Source organism: Megalobrama amblycephala, linkage group LG9, assembly GCF_018812025.1.
Source record: "Megalobrama amblycephala isolate DHTTF-2021 linkage group LG9, ASM1881202v1, whole genome shotgun sequence".
Lineage (NCBI taxonomy): Eukaryota > Metazoa > Chordata > Actinopteri > Cypriniformes > Xenocyprididae > Megalobrama > Megalobrama amblycephala.
In genome coordinates, this window is record NC_063052.1 from 40,090,543 (window position 1) to 40,107,452 (window position 16,910).

General features: G+C 40.2%; 1 protein-coding gene across 3 annotated transcripts in view; it reads right to left on the reverse strand.

Moving 5' to 3' along the window:
- Positions 1-14,765, reverse strand: part of LOC125275891 — a 28,658-nt gene extending 13,893 nt beyond the window's left edge. The window contains exons 1-6 of one of the 3 annotated variants that reach the window (XM_048203197.1): positions 14,603-14,722; positions 11,732-11,894; positions 7,594-7,744; positions 5,714-5,931; positions 5,440-5,593; positions 2,967-3,154 (exon numbers count right to left, since the gene is read on the reverse strand). In XM_048203197.1, the coding sequence (XP_048059154.1) occupies positions 2,967-3,154; positions 5,440-5,593; positions 5,714-5,931; positions 7,594-7,670 (637 nt within the window). In that variant the 5' untranslated portion in view covers positions 7,671-7,744; positions 11,732-11,894; positions 14,603-14,722. Of the gene's footprint in view, positions 1-2,966; positions 3,155-5,439; positions 5,594-5,713; positions 5,932-7,593; positions 7,745-11,731; positions 11,895-14,602 lie in introns of all 3 variants that reach the window. The other 2 variants (XR_007186530.1, XM_048203196.1) reach the window with 2 other exon arrangements.
- Positions 14,766-16,910: the final 2,145 nt, after the last annotated feature.

The following is a 16,910-nucleotide window of genomic DNA, read 5'->3' on the forward strand; positions in this document are numbered from 1 at the left end:
CACACTCAAAGAATTGCAGCGATTCCTGGGCTTTGCCAATTTCTACAGGCGGTTCATCAGAAACTTCAGTTGTGTAGCTGCACCACTGACGTCCATGACAAAACGCTCATCCTCCCGCCTGCACTGGTCCCCTGAAGCAGACAGAGCTTTTCAAGAGCTGAAAGACCGGTTCACCTCTGCGCCCATCCTCCGTCACCCTGACCCGGAACGACCGTTCATTGTGGAGGTGGACGCCTCTAACACCGGTATTGGCGCCATTCTATCCCAACGCCAGGGCGATCCTGAGAAAATGTACCCGTGCGCCGCCTTCTCTCGCAAACTATCGTCTGCTGAACAAAATTGTGATGTAGGAGATCGAGAACTGCTGGCCATGAAGGCCGCCCTTGAAGAGTGGCGGCATTGGTTGGAGGGAGCGCAACACCCGTTCACCGTGTTCACGGACCACAAAAATCTGGAGTACCTACGTTCAGCCAAAAGACTAAATCCACGCCAAGCTCGATGGGCCATGTTCTTCACTCGGTTTGATTTCAAAGTCACATACAGACCCGGGTCCAAAAACACCAAGGCGGACGCTTTGTCTCGTCAAACTGAGGCCACCGAATCGAGTAAGGACGAGGAGTACATTATTCCTGAATCGCTCCTCCTTGCCCCCGTCCAATGGGATATTATGACAGAACTGACCCAAGCCAATGAACAAACAGCACCACCATCCACCTGCCCACTCAACCGCACTTACGTTCCCATTCACCTCCGGGACAAAGTGCTACATCAGGTACATGATTCACCCAGTTCAGGGCATCCTGGCATCACAGCCACGCTCAACCTCTTGCAGAATCGTTTCTGGTGGGAGACCATTCACAGGTCGTCACCCGGTTCATCCATTACTGCGTCACCTGTCAAACCTCCAAGTCGCCCCACCAATTACCTGCTGGACTGGTCCAACCACTACCCATTCCTCAACGGCCCTGGTCACACATTGCCATAGATTTTATCACAGACCTGCCTCCCTCTCAAGGCAATACCACTATTCTGACTGTAATTGACCGGTTCTCTAAGGCGTGCAGACTGATACCTCTCCCCAAACTACCCACAGCCTTTGAAACTGCTGAGGTACTCTGCAATTACGTGTTTCGACTGTATGGCTTACCCGATGACATTGTGTCCGACAGAGGGCCCCAGTTCACCTCCCGGGTCTGGGCCGCTTTCTTCAAACAGTTAAATGTCAATATCAGTCTTACGTCAGGCTACCATCCAGAATCCAACGGCCAGACCGAACGAATGAATCAGGAGCTCACTCAATTTCTCCGCACCTACTGTCATCACCAACAAGCAGACTGGAGCCGTTATCTCATGTGGGCAGAATACGCGCAGAATTCCCTGCAAAAACACGCCACCGGCATCACTCCGTTCCAATGTGTCCTGGGGTATCAACCACCCTTGTTTCCATGGTCAGGTGAGTCCTCAGAGTTACCAGCAGTCAGCGCATGGATGCAAAGAAGTGAGGAAACCTGGGATGCGGCACATCAACATCTCCAACGTGCCATCAGGAGACACGAAACCGAGGCCAACCGATGGCGTCGACCCCAACCTCGGTATGCTGTGGGCCAGTGGGTATGGTTATCCACCCGAGATCTCCGGTTGAGGCTTCCTTGCAGAAAACTCAGTCCCAGGTATGTCGGGCCTTTCCAAATTGTAAAACAAATCACCCCAGTATCCTTTCGTTTAGACTTACCTGCTAATTACCGTGTTTCTCCTACTTTCCATGTCTCGCTGTTGAAACCCTCCGGGGGCCCGCGAGGAGATCCGGAGGAGGCTCAGGACCCACAACCCCCAACGCTGCTGATAGAGGGCGAGGAGTCCTATCGTGTTCGAGAGCTGCTTGATTCAAGGCGCCGGGGCCCGTGGCTTCAATACCTGGTTGACTGGGAGGGGTACGGTCCAGAGGAGCGATCCTGGGTCAATGCGAATGATATTCTGGACCCCAACCTCTTGGAAGAGTTCCATCAGACGCATCCGGAGAGACTGGCCCCACGACCTCGTGGTAGACCCCGGCGTCCGCCTCCTCGCGTCTGGAGCCGCTCGCAGGGTGGGGGCTCTGTCACGAATACAGCTCCTCCGGTGCATTCTCCGGGCCTCCGGAGGGAGCCCTCCCCGGAATACTGATTCGCACTCATCTGGACTCCATCTCCCATCGGCCCGCATTCCTGGGACTGATCACATTACACCTGCGCCATATCACACCACACTATTTAAGACGCACACACACACACAGCTTCGCGAAGTCTTGATTTGCTTTTAGTGGTCATTTCTGAGCGTTTATTTTGTGGACTGATATCTCGTTACGACTTGGACTGTTTATCTCTGCTGAACCCTTGCTGCCTACCCTGAACTGTGCCTGTTTACCGACTCTGAGCTATCTTGCCGCCTGCCTCGATCCCTGCCTGTGACACGACCCTGCATCTAGCCGCCAGCCTCGACCTCCTGCCTGTCCCTGATTACGATATTGTCTTGCTCCTGCCTGTGTACGTCTGTCTCCCAAATAAAGCTGGAAATGGATCCGCTCCCTCCTGACTCCTCATTACAGATATGATGATTTGATGCTCAAGAAACATTTATGATTATTATCAGTTCAAAACAAAGTTCAAAAGAACAACATTTATTTAAAATAGACTCTTTTGTAACATTATAAATGTCTTTACTGACACTTTTGATCAATTTAATGAATAAAAAAACTCTTACCAACCCCAAACTTTTGAACTTTTCCTCTCATTCTGATCAGCATCAGTCAGATTCACTCTTAAAAATATGTATAATATATGCGTTTTTTGTTCCACAAAGAAAAGTTCCTAAAGAAACACTTCTTTCTTACTGTAAATCAAAAGAACCTTTTTCCACTATAAAGAACCTTTTGTGGAATTAAAAGAGGAATCTATGGATGCCATTAAACTAAGAGCCTCTGCACTCACCTCCAGGGAAGAAGAGCCGATCATTACACCCCTCAGCATTACAGGAGCAGATGTAGAAGTCCTCCATCCCCTTCACCTTCTTCATCTCACACCTGGTGTTGTTGTAGTCCGTCAGATACTGACCGTGAAACTTCAGCGCTGGATTGTGACACACCGTCTCGATGAGCGTCTTCCCTTCACTCCTCCTCCTGAAACACAACATGGACATTAGGAGTCGTCAGTTTCCACAAGAATATGAAGCATCAAAACTGTTTGATATTCAACTTTGTCATTGATAAATATAAAATAAAAAACATTATGCATTATAGAAACTAGTTGTCACCACATATGGGTTAGTCAATGATCACTGCTGAGAGAGTTATCTAGACATGTTCTTTTTTTTCTTTTTCTTTTTTTTTTTTTTACACAATATTTACTCAAAATAGAAATAGTTATCCACAGACAGGGTTGCTAAGTGAGTTTATCTGTTTATCAGTCACCAATAATCATTCGTCTGGACTGGAACTATTTCCTGCAAGATTGCCTGGAAATTGGACGGAATTTCCCGTATCACAGTGAAGCCATTTCCTGATTAACGCTGTCGAAGTTGAGATATGGTCATTCAGACTGAAGGAACACACGGAGTTCACACTTGATATTGCAGAACAATTGTCTAGACTGAAATTATATTAAATAGAGCAAATGAAGCATCTGCTGCTTTCATAAATGCAAAGAGAGATCGAGGTGTATGTCAATACATATCTGTGTACTCTTAATCTAATATTATTAGTATTATCAATATAATTCCACGATGCATCATCATGGTTAATGAATATGGTAATCATTTAGTAGCATGATATATATATATCATTGTATCATACAGTGTTATTTTAGATACTATTATAGTTTTTACTCTTTCCCTGCCAGTGTTTGTGTTTGTTGTTTTTTGTTTTTTGTTTTTTTGCCAGTCAGTCAGTTTCAGTTTCTAGTTTCATGCATTCTTTAAATGTTTTTATGTTCTCTCAGAAAAGTTTTGTGTAGCGTACACCCAAGAAACCTTGCATTCACTCACAAAGAACTTTTGACTGGTTCATCTCTTATGGTTCTACCAGTTTAGTTTACAACTTTAAACTAAAAATAATATTTTTGTTTGATATTTACAGCTGTTTGGGAAGTATTTTATGCTGCCAAAATCTCTTTTTTAACTTTACTCTAGGCTGTCAAAAGGCTTAAAGGGTTAGTTCACCCAAATATGTAAAAACCTGTCATTAATTACTCACCCTCATGCCGTTCCACACCCGTAAGACCTTCATTAATCTTCAGAACACAAATTAAGATTTTTGATGAAATCTGATGGCTCAGTGAGGTCTCTATTGAGAGCAAAGCCACCGAACCTCTCAAGATCCATAAAGGTATTAAAAATATATTTAAAACAGTTCATGTGAGTACAGTGGTTCTACCTTAATATTATAAAGCGATGAGAATACTTTTTGTGTGCCAAAAAGAACAAAATAACGACTTTTCATGTCTAGTGATGGCCGATTTCAAAACACTGCTTTGAAGCTTTTGTTTCTAATCAGCGGTTCAGATCACGTGTCAAACTGCTGAAATCACGTGACTTTGGTGCTCCGAACCACTGATTCATAAAATGTGTCTTTAGGACAGTGGTCTCAAACTCAATTCCTGGAGGGCCACAGCTCTGCACAGTTTTGCTCTAACCCTAATCAAACACACCTGATCCAGCTAATCAAGGTCTTCAGGATTACTAGAAACTTTCAAACAGGTGTGAGTTGGAGCTGGTTGGAGCTAAACTGTGCAGAGCTGTGGCCCTCCAGGAATTGAGTTTGAGACCACTGCTCTAATACATAACATAAGTAAGCTTGACCAGAGTTCTTGTGGGGGAGAAGAATTTCTTGAAGGTAGTAGAGTAGCACAGTTCTTAAGCACCGATGTCAGCGTCTCAGCCTTCAGAATATCTTAACCCAAAGTTGTGTCTGTGGAAACAGAACTTTATACATGAAGACAAAAGGGCTAAAACAATAGAACACTGTTAGGACCTCCCACAGGAGATCGATCTACCCTGCAATCTACTCTGAGCAATGCTGTTTCTTTGTCATTCACACCCATCAGTTTCTATGGGCCATACATCTGTATTTTGACCAGTTTGAAATCCACCCTTCTGCTGGGATCAGTATAATCCTGATTTTTTGGATCAAAGGTATTCCAATCTTAGTACAAATTTTTGACACAAAATGATGATTTGATCCAGATGAAAACCAAGATTGGATTTTGTGATCTAATCTGATTTCAGAATCCTTTTTTTCTTTTGAACGACCCAGTTTCAGGATCCAATCCGATAGCCGAAACGCAATCAGATTTCTTTTGAACAACTGGCCCCTAGAGATTCAGAAGAGATCAGTATCTCCAGCTGTGCTCAGATTCATCATGATACAAAACACAGAGACATCAAACAGAAGGAGGAGCGTTGACGTACCAGGCACTGGCGCACACATCCTCTGTATCCTCGCAGACGGACGTGATGCTGCAGGAGGATTCGCAGACGCCGGTGGCGTTACACTCCGTAGATTCAAAGTCACAGAACTTACAGAGCTGAGGCAATCTGAACAGTTTATTTTTTGATGTATTCACTGCACAAACACATGGAGAGAGAGAGAGAGAGCCTATTCAGTGCTGATGACATGAGAAATAAGATATATTATAGCATATTTTTGCATAGGAAACCACAGGAACATCACATCTACACTCACTTATAACTAACTCCGAGTCCTCACTGGGTTTGTTCAGCACCATGCGCTCGTTGCAGTCACGTCCCGTACAGGCGCACAGACGGAGGTTATGGCCGGACGCGTGTCTGATGGTCAACACACAGTCTGAGCTGCTGTAGTCCTCCAACATCACGCCACGCAGCGGCTGCGTCGGGTCGTGACACCTCGTCTCCATGGTAACGATGCCATCTTGCCTCCACCTGAAGGAGAGAGACGAGGTTAATGCATCATTAGCATATTCTACTGTAATAATACTGATAGATTTTATGTTGGTCTCAGCATTGAAAGTATGTGGACTGAGGCTCCTTTTTTTTTTTCCTCTGTCAAAGTTGTATACTATGTTTTAAACATATGGTTTTCTATGTACCAGAACCATTTCCATATAAGGCTCTACTAGGAGTAAATGTGAAACAGGGAATGGTCCCTGCTTAGGAGAAGGTCCTTGGGATGCTAAGGGACCTCATGGGTACCTGACCAATAGATGACCATATTTAGATGTATCACAGCATTTCAGCATTGAGTCAGAGTTTTTTCTATATGTATCACATTCCTATAACATGATCTATATGATGTATTCTCTTTCTCATTGGCTGAAACTATACTACACCCCTTGTACTCTTTCTATATATTCTCTCTTTTCTTATCAATAAAATGAGACTATATTCTCCCTCAGCGCTGAGTGATTGCTCATTCAATTGCCAAATAAGAGGTCTGGGATGAGGCACGAATTAGGAGCAAAAACCTAACAAATACCGTCTGCAGCTGTTCTTAATGCATCAATATCCTGATGTTCTACTACATTCTCAAAATGTGCAGAACACAACGGAACATACTGCGTGTAATACGACATCCCAAAATGCTCAACCTTTCATTTATAGTGTTAAAAATAAACTGGAAGTGATATTAACTTTAAAATTTCAGCAGACTGTGGGTTATTACAACAGAAAATTATAATCAGAGTTATTGTAGTCAACTAAAATTATAAAAAAATAAACCTGTAAAATATATACAAAAATCTTCTCATTTTCATTTAGTTTAACTTGATGTAATAAAATAACTAGAACTTAAATAATAAAAAAAAAAACTATATATAGAGATATTTACAAAATCAAAAACAACTCTTTACAACTCTTTACTCTTTACAAACTCTTTACAAATCCATCTATGATCTGGTGCTTTAAAGAACCAAGCAAGCAAAACACTGATCTGGAGAATCTGAAAAAAAACGTAGAGAACGGCATGAATCTGTAAAGAATTTACTGTAAAGAGATTGTTAATTTAAAAAGGCAAATGAAAGAGAGTAAATAATGGCAGGATTTTTGTTTTTTGAGTGCACTATCCCTTTAAGAACGCTTTTTAGATTGAGGTGTTTGGCTTGGACTTGTTTATTTAACTTGCATGAAGTGAAGACCTCTGATCACTATGGAAGGCCAAAAGGGCCAAAACACATGAATCTATACGTTTTGTTTGTGCATGAAAAATATGCGTGAAAAATATGCATGAAATACGCATTAAAAATCTGTTTGAACGGGTCAGTATCATTGGCTGCTGAAAACTTGAGTCAAACCATTTTTGTGAGCTTAAGGGGGAGTACCATTCATTTACTAGGATGCCACCATTTAACATGCTAGATCAGCTTATTCAGCCTTTTTATTTTGTCTTTTTTTATATAACCTATAGAAATAATACATTTAAATTGCCGTTTTATGAAAAATTATATTTAATTTTTCCACTTATGCCCCTTTTTTCCTGCTTTGTGGGAGTGGCCACATTTAACGTGTTGTTGACGTGTTAAAATTCACATGTTTTTGGCTCTTTTGGCCTTCCATAGATCACGTCTGAGATTCATGTTCTAGTCATACCAGACAGCGATGCAGACGTCCTGTGGATTCGGGCAGACTTTTGATACTGTGCAGTTTGAGATGCACTGATACGACATGCAGTCAGCCGGGCGAGGGTCACATGACTTGCACTGACTGTGCGGATTGGCTGTATGAGGCAGAGCTGATGCTCCTGCAAAGAGACAAACAGAGATAAAATCAGATCAGAGATCAGGGGTGAGTAAAGACTGTCTTAATTAGTAAGAGCTAATCTGTCTTACTTTTGGATTCAAATGAGATCAATCTACCTTTTTATAATAACTGAATAAAAAAGGTTATGAACTATACTAAAAACTAAAACACACACACACACACACACACACACACACTCTCTCTCTCTCTCACACACACATTCTCTCTCTCACACACACATTCTCTCTCACACACACACACACTCTCTCTCTCTCTCTCTCTCTCTCTCTCTCTCACACACACACACTCTGTCCATATAAACTTCCCTCGTCCACTTCACGAAGTGGAACGCACTTCAAAATGGCGGCAGGGATTCCCCCGAGGGGAAGTGCTTAGGGAAGTTTGTGAGTCTAAAACTGGAGTGGAACGCAGCCAAAGTATACTAACCACAAATGTGTGCGGATGACTGAGTTCGACACATGCGCAGTACAATTATTTTCTATGCTCTTTACCACACATCGTGTCATCAACCGGACATTCACTGGGCAGGATCGGAGAAGAAAAATAGTGCATCCACCATTGCAACATAGTTCAGAAGATACACCAAGAGAACAAGAATCAAAAACGATGGAGAAGGCATGCTTCTGAGTTTACTCGTCTTGTTTTTGAATCCTCTTTACACACTCTTCTTCGACGACTGCACATTGTGCTCAGTACTGTGTGTATTGCCATCTAGTGGACTCTTCTATCCTGCTTGCACATGCGCTGTTGCACGCACACCGTCTGCGCGGTCTCGAGATTTGGGCTGCACGTGGACGGGGTGTGCGGCTGGCCGTGAGCCCTCTGCATGATGAAAATTACGTCAGGGCCCCGAACACTGGGGGGCCCCCAAGACAATCCTCTTTTGCGTTTTAAAACGGGAGACTTTTCAGACACGCACTCCAACTTCGCCTCAGCGCCAGGCGCAAGTCAAACGCTCGCGGAAATGATACAGGTGCCAAATGAGCTTCAACAGAACAACAGTGAACATTATATATAGCTTACGTCAATGTTTGATTCAACGTTGTTCAACATCTAAACCTCTGGTAATTCTCAATAACAACTTTTGTAGATGTATGTCAGAGATAAAGTCAGTCTGGTTAGTAATAAGTGAAGCTGGTAATGCTGTTTGTGGAGATGTTTAATCAGATCTTGAATGATTTAATGTCTTTTATCTTCAGTTGATTTCATTGAAGGCTGTGGCTGAAGTCGTAGTTCTTGTTGTTTCTCTGTCCTTCAGTGATTCTGCTCGTTATCACCTAATTATCTCATTAACTCCAGCATGTTTCTGTGTTTCATTTAACAGCCTGTAGTGTGCACACTGAGCAGTGTTCAGTTCATCTGGGCTAACCCATGTGGGGCCTCCATGGAAACCGTGGACAAAAATGTCTGGGCCCCAGTTAGGCTGCCCAGGTGACACCCATCTAGGCCCCACCATGCTATGTTGGCTGGGTTTGGATTTCATGAGAGCTACACATTCCAAAAAAGTTGGGACAGGTAGCAATAAGAGGCCGGAAAAGTTAAATGTACATATAAGGAACAGCTGGAGGACCAATTTGCAACTTATTAGGTCAACTGGCAACATGATTGGGTATGAAAAGAGCCTCTCAGAGTGGCAGTGTCTCTCAGAAGTCAAGATGGGCAGAGGATCACCAATTCCCCCAATGCTGCGGTGAAAAATAGTGGAGCAATATCAGAAAGGAGTTTCTCAGAGAAAAATTGCAAAGAGGTTATCATCATCTACAGTGCATAATATCATCCAAAGATTCAGAGAATCTGGAACAATCTCTGTGCGTAAGGGTCAAGGCCGGAAAACCATACTGGATGCCCGTGATCTTCGGGCCCTTAGACGGCACTGCATCACATACAGGAATGCTACTGTAATGGAAATCACAACATGGGCTCAGGAATACTTCCAGAAAACATTGTCGGTGAACACAATCCACCGTGCCATTCGCCGTTGCCGGCTAAAACTCTATAGGTCAAAAAAGAAGCCATATCTAAACATGATCCAGAAGCGCAGGCATTTTCTCTGGGCCAAGGCTCATTTAAAATGGACTGTGGCAAAGTGCAAAACTGTTCTGTGGTCAGACGAATCAAAATTTGAAGTTCTTTTTGGAAAACTGGGATGCCATGTCAACAACCAAGTTGTTATCAGCGCTCAGTTCAGAAGCCTGCATCTCTGATGGTATGGGGTTGCATGAGTGCGTGTGGCATGGGCATCTTACACATCTGGAAAGGCACCATCAATGCTGAAAGGTATATCCAAGTTCTAGAATAACATATGCTCCCATCCAGACGTCGTCTCTTTCAGGGAAGACCTTGCATTTTCCAACATGACAATGCCAGACCACATACTGCATCAATTACAACATCATGGCTGCGTAGAAGAAGGATCCGGGTACTGAAATGGCCAGCCTGCAGTCCAGATCTTTCACCCATAGAAAACATTTGCCGCATCATAAATAGGAAGATGCGACAAAGAAGACCTAAGACAGTTGAGCAACTAGAAGCCTGTATTAGACAAGAATGGGACAACATTCCTATTCCTAAACTTGAGCAACTTGTCTCCTCAGTCCCCAGACGTTTGCAGACTGTTATAAAAAGAAGAGGGGATGCCACACAGTGGTAAATATGGCCTTGTCCCAAATTTTTTGAGATGTGTTGATGCCATGAAATTTAAAATCAACTTATTTTTCCCTTAAAATGATACATTTTCTCAGTTTAAACATTTGATATGTCATCTATGTTGTATTCTGAATAAAATATTGAAATTTGAAACTTCCACATCATTGCATTCTGTTTTTATTCACAATTTGTACAGTGTCCCAACTTTTTTGGAATCGGGTTTGTAATTAATCAACTATAATACATCTGAAATTATGCTATGAGCATTCTGAAATTCCAAAGCCAGAGTTGAATTTAAACTTGGACTTGTTAAAAAGCCTTTTTTATTTTAATTTAATTTTACATTTTTTAAATAGATCAGCAATGCAAAGTCATAATGATGGAGAACGCATATGAGCCTTCTGTAGTACTGTTGTTGTCAATCCTAGAAATGTTTTACCATTTTTGTCTGCATGTTTTTAATTGATAATATCTTATATTAAAATCTTGGGACTTATTCGCATGACGCACGATTATGGATGGCTGCGCTACAGATGTGAAGTTCAGGCAGTAACAGGCAAAACACCAAAGATTAAAATATATTGAGAATAAGATCCATATCAGTATTGATTAAAAATTATAACTGTTAACGATTAGCTTGCGTCCACACAGCTGAAATGTTTATCTGTTTTAGATCCATGTTATGTGCCTTCCTGCACTTTTACAGAGTAGGCTATCATTTGGATGTACATTGACGAGTCTTCGTTGTTTTGTCTCTCATGCTGGCAGGGATGAGGGCTTTGAAAATGACTGATATTGTTCAGCTGGACATGCGTTTCTGACGCGGAAAGTTGATCCTCGACCTCGACCACACACAACTCACTCCGTCTCTTACGCACACACACACACACACACACTTTCTTTCTCTCACACGCACACACTCTTTCATACATACATGAGTCTCTCAAGATTTTGATCTGTTCCATATATTTTTATTTTATTTGACAATACATTATATTTAGTGTAGTAGTTGCTGTTGTGGCATCTACTACTTTCATAAATGTCCATACATTTTAATATGTCACGAACGCCAGCGAAGTTCCCTCGATCAGCCACCGGAGTCTCACTCTCCTGAGTACTAAGTGGACTACAAATCCCAAGCGCCCACATACCTGGCCTGATTACGGCTCACCTGTTTCACGTCAGCCAGCTATTTAAGCCACACACACACACTCTCCTCGTGAAGTATTTTTTATTTATTTTGTTTTGCCCCACAACAATTTCTGAGTGTTATTCCCTGTTTTCTATCTGCCTGTGTATCAACCTTGTTTGGATTACTGACCTTGGATTGTTTGCCGCCTGCCTGTTACCCTTTTGTTTGCCTGGACTGTGTCTTTGATTGCTGGCTGCCTGCCCCGATCTCTTGCCCGGTTATGACCCCGATTATTGGACTGTCTCTGACACTGTTGTTTACTCTGGTGATTTGACCCATGCCTGCCTGTACACTGTAAAAAATGACCGTGATTTTAACAGTAAAAGACTGTAAAAATGTTGCGGTGAAAAACTGTCAATTGGTTTACAGAAAGTTTCCGTACCATATACGGTGAATAATTGTAATAGATCTAACGGTAGATTTAATGCAATTTTACAGTAAAATACATTAAATGTACCGTTTTTAACAGTTTTTGGAAGTGAAAAATAACAATTCATTTTAAAATTTACAGTGAAAAACCGTAAATTGACATTCCCACAATTCCCTGCGTGACACTTCACATTTGATATATTTTCGTTGAAATAACTCTGTTTCTTCTTAGTTTTTCTCATTTTTTTCTAATCAGTTATGTACATTAGGGTTTTATGTTACATCTAATGTTGTTAAATTAATGTTTTGTTACGTCCCAGGACGTATATTGTTTATTGTTTTGTTATTCTGTGAATGTGTATGTGACACTGTCTCTCTGATGCCCAACAGCCTGCTGGGAAGTGTAGTTTTTTTCCCTATTTCCTCTGTTCCTCCCTGTCCTCTTGCAGGAGCCCAATTGATGCCACCTGTTCCTCATTACAGTATGGAGAGGAGCTTGCATTTACACCGAGGGAGCTGGCTGTTCCCCAGAGAGAGTGTGGCCTGTCTTCCCTCCCAGAACTTTTGTTGTCTTGGCTGTTGTGCAAGCTTCTTTAAGAGAAACCTGTTGTATTTGCTGGTGTGAAAGCTCCTTGAAGAGACATCTGTTGTATCTGCTGTTGTGGCAGTGTGTAATTGCCCCATTATCAATGTTGCAGACGCAGTAGGGAGGTGGGTGCCCTTTTGTTTTTACTAACCCCTGTTTTCCCCTGTTTTTGGTTAGTGAGGCAGTCAGGTAAGAGATTTGTTGTTTATTTGATGTTTTGTTTTGATAGGTTATTTAGACTCCCTTACTCCAGTTAGCTTACTCCTTTTGTTTGTTATTTTGGCTTTAACCCCCTCCCGAAGACTTCGGTAAAGTTGGTTTTATATTCGCACATTCGGCCATCCGTATTCAATAGCCTTGTTAATCACACTACATTGGACATTCAGTGGACATTCACAAGTAAATATGCCATTAAAACAATACTTGCCTATTTTGATCGACTGTGAAAAATGTTGTAAGTTGACAATCGTTGGTTGTCAATATCATGTCGTTGCTTAAAATTCACAAACATTAATTTATTGCACATTTATTGGAAAGTCTGAATTTATCAGAAGTCCGAATGTGTGAATATAAAACCAACTTTACCGAAGTCTCCCGAAGCTAGAAGCGTCTTGTTAGTTATCCTTATTATTTTGCCTTATCCTTGATTGTTATAAGAGACTTTATGTTAAATAAACCTTTTGAAGAGTTATTTTGTGTTCGTGTGAGTTCGGGGAGTGCAGACTGAACCAACTCTCTCTCATTTTTGCCCTGTGTTTTTGAAGGGACATATCTTTATTACTTTTTATTCCTATATGTTACTCTCCCGCCACCCCTAGACAGTTTATTGCATTTTTAAAATTTCATGCATGTTACCATGATGGTGTTTAGTGTGTGTGTGAATGACACTGTGTGCACCTTCTATATGTTTGTGTTGTCCTTCTCAACTTAGGGAAAATCTGCTTGTGATGAACTTTGATTCACCATGTTACTCTTATCACCACTGTGTTTGGTGACTGTCAGTGTATTATAAAGGTACAAAACAGATATTAGTACTTCATTAGGTTGGTAAATTAACATTATATCAGTTAATGAAATACATTATTTTACTGTAAATGTAACTTTTTTTTTTTTTTTTTTTTTTTTTTTACGTTGCTACTGTATTTTTTACGGTAAAGTTCTGGCAACCACAGTTGCCGGTTTTTTACTGTAAATTTTACTGGGATTTTTTTTTAGTGTACTGTGAACTTGCTGTTTGTTAATAAACCGCTTATGGATCCCAATCAACCTGAGTCTGCGTCATATAATATCTGTGTACTATTAATCTAATATTATTAGTATGATTAATATAATTGTGTGACGTATCATCATGGTTAATATAGTAAACATTCATTAGCATGGTATATATCAGTGTTATTTTAGTGTCACTGTGATACTATTATAATTTTTATTAATATTTTGAATTAGTTTTTACTTTTATATTTTACCTTTTCATGTTAATTCTAAAGTTTTAGTAATATTGTGTTTTGTCATTTTATATATGTCTATAGTTTTAATACATTTTTAGTTTTAGTTATATCAAGTTGACAGTGAGAAATGTTGCATTGGCAGCTAGCTGAAATAAAATAGGTTAATTTTTTATTTAATTAAAAATTTAAAATAAATTAATAATATAATAATATTACATTTCAAGTATTGAAAATGTATTTTATGGTTTTAACTATAATAACCTATAAAATCATATACCCTTACTGTACCATGATACCAGTCAAACTGAGCTGTTGCTTCTGTTACAATTCTCTCAGTACACATTTTTTTTTTCAATACATAATTAACATGTGAATTTAGTATCATTATAAATATCAGTAAAACAAGAAAAATAAAGTGTTAGACTTGAGTAAATTTGGCCGCAACCCACAAGCACACACCCACACGGAAATGTGTTATCTGACAGTTTCAGACACTAAAAAGATAAACTAATAATATGTCTATACACAATATAAACACCGAGTTTGACGCGTCGCACTAACGCTACTGTCATCAGTGAAGTGCTGAAACTCACTCACCAGACATCAGACACACGAGAAGAACCGGTCCAAAGCCGACTGAACCGAACCGCTCCATCACACCTCAATGGGATCGCGTTTGACTCCGGATCGACGCTCTTATATCGGCGCGCGTCTCAATCTCCTCCCTCAACTGAGAGGAAACGCGCCGAGATGCACATGAGTCACAAATCAGACAGGAAATGTTCAAGAACATCAGGGACGTGCACAGGCATTTTCGGGGGCAGGGGCTCAAGTGGAAAAAAGGGCACTTCTCATAATTATTTATTTAAAAAATAATAATAATAAACAAAACATTAAATATATGAACACAACTCTGACTTCCTTACCAATTTATTTTAATTCCCTCATACTAACTTAATTGTTTCATACTCCACAGATACAAAGTAATCAGTTCACACAGAGACCATGTTCTTCTTTAGTATTCACTAGGTTTATCAGCAAATGAAACTATGCCTAAATGTGCATGTTTTCTACACTACTATTTTCAAGTAGCTATATATTTAGAATAAATGACTGCACCAAGGAGAGGGACATGGTTTCACTAATAATTTGTTTATTTTGCACAAATCAATAAATCATTTTAATTCTTTTGGTGTTATTGGAATACTTCTTTCATGTAGTGGACAATTTTCAGATTGTGGTCAATTTTTGCTTCCATGCTGTCTTTTACTCTAAATGGAAAGAAAACTTCCAAAATACACATACCAACATAATTAAAAATATAATATTACTTAAATAATAATAATAATAATAATCAGCCACTTCTTTTTGATAGAAATGCTACAGCCACTGTAATTTCTTCAACAAGAATATGTGGACATCAAACATGCAAATTCAGGAGGTCTGGCGCAAAATGCGGCATCGGCATCTCGTAGCGGCACTTCCGGCGGCATCTCCAGCGGCCAGGGACTTCATCGGCAGCACCTGCCGCTGGCCAATACTGTATTGTGTGAGATTATGTAATCAAAAATACAGTAGTCAACTTTTAAAATGGATAAAAAAAGTTCAGCAAAGTTGTCATAAGAAGAAGGTTTTAGGACAACTTTGATTAAAGGTTTTGATCCGCTTCAAATGTTGACTATATTATAGGCTACAGCGTATAAGTAATAACAAAGTGTATTGTTATTGACTGCAACGTGTGTAATTTTTAGTATTTGGAATAAGCCAAAGGTACTGAGCATACAGTATATGCTATTACCTGTAAAATAATATATTCAGTGTATATTGCTTGTGTGTTCGGAAGACACTCGTAATTATTTTGTAATGTAAATCACAAATAAAGTACTTATAACACAAATAAAGTGTACTTATAACACAAAGTGTACTTATATCACAAATAAAATATACTTATAACACAAATTAAGTACAAGTATATAGTATTTTTTTCACTAGGGTGAGAAGGAGGAAGCGTATCCTTTCCTGAAAATCTCTTGCAATCTTGATTGTTGCTCTGATGTCATTTTTTGTTTTTCTCATGACGATGATGTCTCACATAGTGAGCTCTACACCGACACAGCATTTTTAATATCCCAGGTGAAAAAAAGTACACTTCTATAATGTACTTAAAGAGCTCTATTTTCGCGCACTAATTTTGTCATAGATGCAAACTCCTCACCTTTCAGTGACAACTCACCTTTTTGAGATCAAAATAGGTCACTTATAGGATTTGCATAGATCCAATGAGAAAGTGTTTTTATGGGGTGGGGGGGTCTGAGATGTGGGAATGGTAAAGAGAGAGAGGGCAAACAGTTTGCGGTTTAGCTCAGTATTGCCGTCTAATCAGCCAATATTGTCTTAAATAGCCATAGCACTTCATCTTTTTATAACATGAGGCTTTGACCAAATGTAGTTTATTCAAACTTGATTTTGGTGAAATGTTTCAACAATTTTTTGTGTGTGAAAAATTACAGTTTTGGACATACATGGTAATAACAATTAAAGTAACTACAATAAAGCAAATATCTTAAAAAAAAAATTCTGTTCGGAGCATCTCCACGCAATGTTCTCACCTTTCCCCCACTTACCTGTTTGCATCCCTGTTTTGTACTAAAAATTCTTTGGTACTTCTTAAAGATCATCTTAAGAACATCTAAGTGTACTCAACTGTGCTATTTTGAGACAGTATGAAATATTAACTAAAATGTGCTTTTAATATACTATCTCTGTATTTAAAAATATATTTAGCTACCACTTGTAGTGCACTATGGGTTCAAATGCACTCTAAGTGGCATGTGGTATAGTGTGTGCTATCCACTGATATAATAGTCATCAGTTCTGCTCCTGAACTATCAACATACTGCAACAA